The sequence below is a fragment of the Macaca nemestrina genome, chromosome 12, assembly GCF_043159975.1.
Source record: "Macaca nemestrina isolate mMacNem1 chromosome 12, mMacNem.hap1, whole genome shotgun sequence".
In the NCBI taxonomy this organism is placed as follows: Eukaryota; Metazoa; Chordata; class Mammalia; order Primates; family Cercopithecidae; genus Macaca; species Macaca nemestrina.
The window spans coordinates 14,120,113-14,127,970 of NC_092136.1; the positions used below are offsets into that span (position 1 = coordinate 14,120,113).

At 51.3% G+C, this 7,858-nt stretch overlaps 1 protein-coding gene across 13 annotated transcripts in view; it reads right to left on the reverse strand.

Moving 5' to 3' along the window:
* LOC105464602 (syntaxin 3) overlaps positions 1-4,251 on the reverse strand; it is a 49,549-nt gene extending 45,298 nt beyond the window's left edge. For 3 of the 13 annotated variants that reach the window (XM_071074555.1, XM_071074554.1, XM_011712614.2), the window contains exon 1: positions 4,006-4,196. In XM_071074555.1, coding sequence (XP_070930656.1) covers positions 4,006-4,035 — 30 coding nt within the window. In that variant the 5' untranslated portion in view covers positions 4,036-4,196. Of the gene's footprint in view, positions 1-4,005 lie in introns of all 13 variants that reach the window. The other 10 variants (XM_011712615.2, XM_011712618.2, XM_071074553.1 and 7 more) reach the window with 7 other exon arrangements.
* Between the last annotated feature and the right edge of the window lie 3,607 nt (positions 4,252-7,858).

The window sequence follows — 7,858 nt, forward strand, 5'->3', positions numbered from 1 at the left end:
CCACATCATTTCTAGTCCTCTATAGATCAGTCTCTAAGGGGGCCCAAAGGCTTCAGCCTCTATTCCACACATCACTGGCTTCCCCATTACCATCATCTCCTTTTGATTACTGTTGGTCGTCTTGTCATGTACTACATGTGTTTGTTTTCCCTATGTGATCATTTACCCTTTGACACTAGGACTTTGTCAATCCTGCCTAAACCTGATGCCCAGCAGGATGCTAGGCACACAGAGGTCACAAAGCTCTGATCGTGGTGGTCAGCAGGTACTATACACATGCGACTCTGCCGATGCTCCCTTGAGTTTTTTATGTGCTTGATGGTCTATACACCAATGGGAGAGTGATTAAGACAATCGAAGATCCTTGCCTTTCTTGTTAAGCCTCAATTTACTCACTTGTAGAATGAGACTAATAGAAAAACCCACTCCGCTTTGCAGGCTTGAGAGGACTAGATACAAGGTACCTTTACATATCTGGTACATAAAGTACCTTACGTACCTCCAACCACCTTTACATATCTGAAAAGGTCAGACTGGGCTGGAAGAAGCAGCTGAGCTCAATCATTACTTTGTCTTGGGAACCCACCCAAAGCCTCATGCCCATCTCCCATCTTCCAAAGACTGGCCAACAGGGTCTTCCCATAGTTGCTTCTATCACAAGGATGATATCCTCATGTCTATTTCTTCTGTTTCTTCCTACCTGACCACGAACTTTCTAAGGGCCAGGAACATGCGTTTATCACCACTACACTCCAGCATCTAGTGCAAGCACTGGCACACAGTAGGTACTCAGTACTCAGCAAATGTTTACTGAATGAAAACAGGGCCATGCAAAAGATCACTAAAGCAGGAACTGTCTGGACTCAGCAGATTCAAAGTTCAGCTGCTGAGAAGTCAGAGAAAACCACGTCCTGGGATAGGCTAGGTAGAGGCACTGCACATTCCTGGCAAGCCTGTCCTCTGTCACTGAAGAAGCAGGCTGTTGAGGGAGCCCGCCAGGAAGAGCAGTGCAAGAGACCAGGTGAGTCAGGTCTTGTGACCATGGCCTCAGGAAGGGATGCCCTTCTGTGTGGACGCTGCTACCAGCAGGCCAAGACAGAAGAACTCACAATAACAGTGGTGGGTGATTGTCATGGATTATCTCATTTTACCCTCACAATGATCCTATGGGAAAAGGGTGATGATCCACTTTACAGGGGCAACTCTGAGGCCTCAGTCCCTGTAGACTTCAAAGCCTTAGGACAGGCTCACAGACAATTAAGCATTTTAGAAAACCACACATTCTTAAGGTTGGTGAAGGCCTTATATCTCCTAGTTCATCTCCCCTCCAAGAGATGCTCAAATTCCTACAACATTCAACCTCCCAACAAGCTTCTTGCCTCCTTCCCATGCTAGAGGGTGCACCATCTACTCCATCCTTGGGCGGCTCTGTCTACTAAAAATACTTTCTTACAGAGTCCTCATTTCTACCCATCAACCCCATATGTTCTCCTTGTATCTACCCAGAGCAAAGCCAATCTCGGGCATGAAAGCCCTCCAGCTACCGGGAGGCAGTTACCACCTCCCCTCCCCAGGATTTAGAAAGAACACCACAGAAAGAGATTGCATAGGCTGCTCAATGTGCAATCTGTTTCATGAAGGTTGACAAATGCTTCTAATTGATAACGGAAATCAGAGGGAGAAGATGCATATCTTGTTTCAGTGAGGCTGATCCCTGGGAGTCTGGCTGGGGAGAGGGGATAAGAGGAGGGGAACTGACATCAAAATCCACATAAACCTTAACAGTCTTCACAGAAAAACCTATAATAACACCAGAAGGGACTTCTGAGATCAATTAAATTCCTCGTTGTACGAAGGAGGAATTGAGAAGCAGAGAAGTCAAGCGACCCAAAGAAAGACAGTGATCAGAGTCTTGGAACCTGCCACCTGTGTCCCTTTGTCCCGCGCTGCCATGCATCTGCTCCAATACGTTACAGAAGCCACCCTGTGATTTCAGAACAATCCTCCCATAATAACACCATCATCTCCAGTCTCGCTTTCACCACATCCCCAAGAGGGAAGGGGAGGAAACCTATCATTAATTCCATTTTACAGAGGGTAACCATGAGGCACCGAGGAGAGGCAAAGAGACTGGCTCAGGGTTCCCAGGCAAATTAAATTTATTCTTGGAACTGAAAGTTCAGTTAAGACTGTTTGCTAATCGTTGACAATGAGCTACTGAAAGGGGCCATGGAGTATCTTCCTCTGGAAATGGATTTCCTAACAAATGGAAGAGTCTGCTGTTCAGTTTTGTACTTTTTTATGGTTGCTGAATGTGCCGACACAGAGAGATCTTCAAAATCGTACTCTTCCTTCTGCCTCCCCAACCAGCGTGCTTCAAGGGAAGGAGCACCGTGGAGAGTGTCAGGAGCCTGGGTCCCTCTCCTGGTGGTGCCCTGCCTGGTTCTGTGTCCTGGGGCATCCCTCCTACCCCGTGAGTACCAGTTTCCCCATCTATAAAACAGGGGCAATAAACTCTGCCCCATCCGTAACCTGGACGCTGTGAGGCTCAGATGACTAAGCACAAGACTGAGGCAGGGAGGCCACTCCCACAATAGGCAACTGTCCCTTTGCTTCTCTCACTTCCCCAGCTCCCTGCCTCCCCTGCAGCGCTGCTACCCAGAACAGGTGAAACAGACATGAAGGTCTCATCCAAGCAAGGGAGGAAAAGGATAAACTCTTGTAACATCATCCCAACAGTCCCTGACATCTGCATTTTCCATAGAGCAGTCACAGTTATTAGCATATTTCACCATTTATTAAGTCCCCCGTGCCATGCACCATAAAAGTGTTCTTATGCATGTTCTGCTGCTTTTCCACCTCACAACTACCCACTTCACAAACGACAAAACTTAGGCTGGGAGTTTAAGGGATTGCCAGTAAGCAGTGGAGCCAGGAGGTAACCCCAGTTCTAATCCAGTCCAGTGCTTCCCAAACTGTAATGTGCCCGTGAATCACCTGGGGAAATGGATGAATAATTAGATTCTGATTCTGCGGGGCTAGACTGAGGCCTAAGCTGCTATACTTGTAACACGCTCCAAAGTACATGGACTAAATAAACTCCTGAGTATCAAGGGCGAGATTTTAATTCTATTAAGGTAGAACCTGTGCCACTGAATCTTCAAGGCTTAGCACTGGACCTCCCCCATAGAATACACTCAATAATTATGTACTGAATGAGTTAATGAGTATCTGGCTTAAAAACCCATGCGTTAACCCTTCTCTGTATCAAGTTCCATTGCATCATCAGATGCTCCCAACAAATTCCTTGGGTATGATCACTCCCATTTGACAGACAAGGAAACAGAGACTTAGAGTAAGTAGCCTAAGGCTTTACAGCTTTTGCACAGCCAAGGCTGGAGGCAGTCTATCTTCAGATCCTTGGACCTAACCACAGCTGTTCCAAAAGATGCGGCGGCGGAGGGGGAATAATGACACGTGGAGATAACAATTACAGACCACCGGTTGGAGAGCAGCTGACGCATCCCAGCATGTGACCGGCTCACAGCTCCAGAGGTCACCAGGGAGCTCTGAGCTGCTCTCTGGAGGAAGGGGCAGCCAGGCCTGGAGCCCCTCAGGAGGCAAACAGGAAAGGGAGGAGGCTGGTCCTGGGCACAGTGCCAGGCAGCAGTGGGCAGGTGATGATGGGACCCCTGACCTCATGGTGAGCCCTGCCAGGCCCCAAGCACCCTCTTCGGGAACCAGCTCTGGACAGACACTGTCCAGCTTGCGGGGTGGGAGGGTTAGAGGCGTTCAGGAAAATCATTGCCTAACGATGAATCACCCGGCACATGACCCCGCAGGGGAGGGTAGGGGAGGGTGCGGAACCGGCGCTGGAAGCGGTGGGGGATTGGGGAGGGCAAACCTCGGGCTCTGGCCCCCTCCAGCCTCGACTTGGGGAGCAAAGGGAAGCCCCTCTCCTACGCAGCACCCCTCCTGGCAGCCCCCGCCTGCAGCGAAACTCACGGCCTTCAGCTGCTCCAGCCGGTCCTTCATCCTGGAGCCCAGGCGCCCGAAGGCAGGTAGCGCGTCCCAGGTGAGCGCGTCCCAGGTGAGCTGCCGGAAGCGGCGGCCGGGCCCGCCGGGGCGAAGAAGCTGGAGGCGCAGGCGGCGGCGGGCGGTGGCCGCTAGCTAGGAGGAGCGTCCGAGGCCACGGGAGGCTCCGCCGCGCCGCCCCCTCCGCCCCCACCGGCGCCGCGCGCTCCAAATCCGGCTCCCGGGCCCGCGCCGGCGCAGCGCTGATCCGCCCGGGACCCGCCCCTACCTGGCCGCGCCCAGCGCTCCTTCTTAAAGGGCCCGTGTCCCGCCACCGCCCGGCCGCCCGGAGCGTCTGCAAACACCCCTTCCCTAACCAGAGAGCCCTCCAGACACGCGTGGAGTCCGGGGAGAGGCCCCTGCACCGGCGGATCCTGCCGCAGGGCCGAGGGAGAGCAAGAGCGACTGTCCGGCTGCGGTCATTCGCTGTCTGTGCCGGGCTCCTAGCTAGGATCCAGTTCTTAGCCGACTCGTTGCTAGGCGGGGACAAGCTCCCGAAAACAAATAAGCCAATATGATGTGGGCTACATTGGGTGACAGTCGAGTGTTCTAAAAATATCCTGCCAGGGGGAAGGCATTCCGAGTAGCGGGATCCCGCGCAGCCTCAGGGCTGCTGGCACTGAAAGTGGGGGTATGGGGGAGGTGTCCAGAGGAAAGACCTGGAGATCTGGAGATACAGGACGGTCAGGGTGGTCCGAGAATTTGGATCTTTTGCTTGTTGGAAATCGGGACCGCACCGAGAAACGTGAAGACACTTGGCACTCACAATTTGCATATGTTTGGGAAAGCATCGTTTCTCAAGAGGACCCCTTTCCCATGTCTGTAAATCAGAGATGATACCCACTTCGTAGTTTGCTGTGAAGCCTGTGAGCGAGGAGGGGCTTTAAAATACAGAGCTTTGCACTGGAGCGTTCCCCCTCCTCGCGCTGCCTGCGCGGTGTGCAGGTAGTTCCCAGGCGGTTTCTGCTTCCGAAAAGCAGATCGTCCCTTTATCTCGTCTTCTCCCCGCCTCTCCTTCTTCTCCCTACCCAATCTGTCTTCTTGGGAACAAATGACACATTTATCAGAGTGGAGCTCCACAAACGGGACTGGCGAGCCCAAGATTTAATTTTGAAGAATAGAATCTGCTCTGTGCTTTCAGGTTAAAAGACTGTAAATAGCTTTGTAATTCTAGCAGTACTTTGCCCTCTTATGCCATCTAAATGCGTGCTCCCTGCTGACCTCATCGGCTCCCATAAAGATAGGTGCGTATGGCAGAGGTCGAGCTTTGAGCCGGCCCCGCGGGTCTCAGCCCTAGTCCTTTCTCGCGTCCCGCACACTTCCTTCTGCCGGCTGTGCTCGCTGGGCAGGGTGGCCCCGCCTTAGTACCGGAGGGCTTCCGCGCCCCCTGGTGGTCATACTAGGAAAGGCGAGTAGATCAGAAATACTGTCCCACCTCCTTCCCCTAACACATTTTTGGGGAATTTGGGGGGTTGTTTGTTTTTTAGACAGAGTCTCGTTCCGTTGCCCAAGTTGAGTGCAGTGGCGCGATCACAGCTCTCTGAAGTCTCGATGCCCTGGGCCCAAGCCATCCTCCCATTTCAGCCTCCCAAGTAGCTGGAATTACAGGCGTGCGCCACTACAACTGGCTAATTTTTGTGTTTTTTTTGTAGAGATGGGGTTTCGCCACGTTGCCCAGGCTGGTCTGGAACTCCTGTACTCAAGCGATCCGCCCGCCTCGGCCTCTCGAAGTGCTGGGATTACAGGCGTGCGCCACTGCACCCTGCCCCTTAACACATTTTTGTTAGTGGGGATAGGTAGGTCCCCGCGCTTCAGGAAAATAAAGTCTTCTGAGAGAAGCTGAGATATGAACAACCCTTCACGTTAGGAATCTGAAAAGGACCATTGGGGTCTGGAGTAAGAAATTTTTCTTTCTACAGCAGGAATCAAGGGTGGCCTGTCAGCCTCTGCTCAGAGGTTTCCTGTTACAGGATACTTGTTTTGAAAAGAGTAAAATCATGACTCCCCTGCAAACACAAAATGTACACACATCAAAGACTTTAATGAATTAAAGGAGGAGACCAGTAAAGGGCTAGCCCTGTCCAGAGGAAAACACAAACAGTACACACAGATATAGGCAATCAGGAATGCTGAAACGAACATGTTAATAAATGCACAACTGGCCGGGTGCGGTGGCTCACGCCTGTAATCCCAGCACTGTGGGAGGCTGAGGCAGGCCGATCACTTGAAGTTAGGAGTTCGAGACCAGCCTGGCCAACATCGCAAAACCTCATCTCTACTAAAAATACAAAAAAATTAGCTGGGTGTGATAGCTCGCGCCTATAAATCCCAGCTACTCGGGAGGCTGACACAGAAGAATCTCTGGAACCTGGGAAGCAAAGGTTGTGGTGAACTGAGATCACACCACTGCGCTCCAGCCTGGACAACAGAGCAAAATTCTGTCTTGAAAAAAATTTTTTAATAAAAATAAATAAATAAATAATGCAGAACTGGCCTCCCGAGTGCTGGGAGAGCAATTGCACTTCTACCAGGCAAAATTCATTTGCATCTCTATGGACAAGCATCATCGGCATTCCTATGAATTTTCTGCAACTTACCGAATTGGAAAATAGCTGCAAGATTTTATAAAGCGCAAATCATTTAAAAATCAGGTAATCCAGAAAGGTGCTTTAGATCAGGCCTAGTATGCCATAGGACACCCAATAATTTTTGGAGTTTTTGCCATTTTAACTTTTTTAGTTTTTCCAGACATTCCCAAGGTGGCATCTTCCATAGTTACACAGTTTCAACTGTGTTAAAAGTTCTTTGTCGGCTTGAGCAACATAGTGAGACCCCATTTCTACAAAACATACACAAATTGAGCCGAGCGCAGTCACTCACACCTGTAGTCCTAGCACTTTGGAAGGCCGAGGCGGGTGGATCACCCAAGGTCAGGAGTTCAAGACCAGCCTGGCCAACATGGCAAAACCCAGTCTCTACTAAAAATACAAAAATTAGCCAGGCCTGGTGGTGGGTGCCTGTAATTCCAGCTACTCGGGAGGCTGAGGCAGGAGAATTGCTTCAATCCGGTGGAGGGTAGGGGAGCGGAGACTGCAGTGAGCAGAGATCGTACCACCTCACTCCAGCCTGGGTGAAAGGGCAAGACTCTATCTCAAACAAACAAACGAAAATGGGCTGGGTCCAGTGGCTCACACCTGCACTTTGGGAGGCCAAGAAGGGTGGATCACTTGAGCCCAGGAGTCAAGACCAGCCTGGTCAAAATAGTGAGACCCCTATCTCTAAAAATGAAAAATTTTTGCCGGGCGCGGTGGCTCAAGCCTGTAATCCCAGCACTTTGGGAGGCCGAGACGGGCGGATCACGAGGTCAGGAGATCGAGACCATCCTGGCTAACACGGTGAAACCCCGTCTCTACTAAAAAATACAAAAAACTAGCCGGGCGAAGTGGCGGGCGCCTGTAGTCCCAGCTACTTGGGAGGCTGAGGCAGGAGAATGGCGTGAACCCGGGAGGCGGAGCTTGCAGTGAGCTGAGATCCGGCCACTGCACTCCAGCCTGGGCGACAGAGCATGACTCCGTCTCAAAAAAAAAAAAAAAAAAAAGAAAAATTTTTTAATTAGCCAGGTAGGCCGGGCACGGCGGCTCACGCCTGTAATCCCAGCACTTTGGGAGGCCGAGGCAGGTGGATCATGAGGTCAGGAGATCAAGACCATCCTGGCCAACATGGTGAAACCCTGTCTCTACTAAAAATACAAAAATTAGCTGGGCGTGGTGGTGTGTGCTTGTGG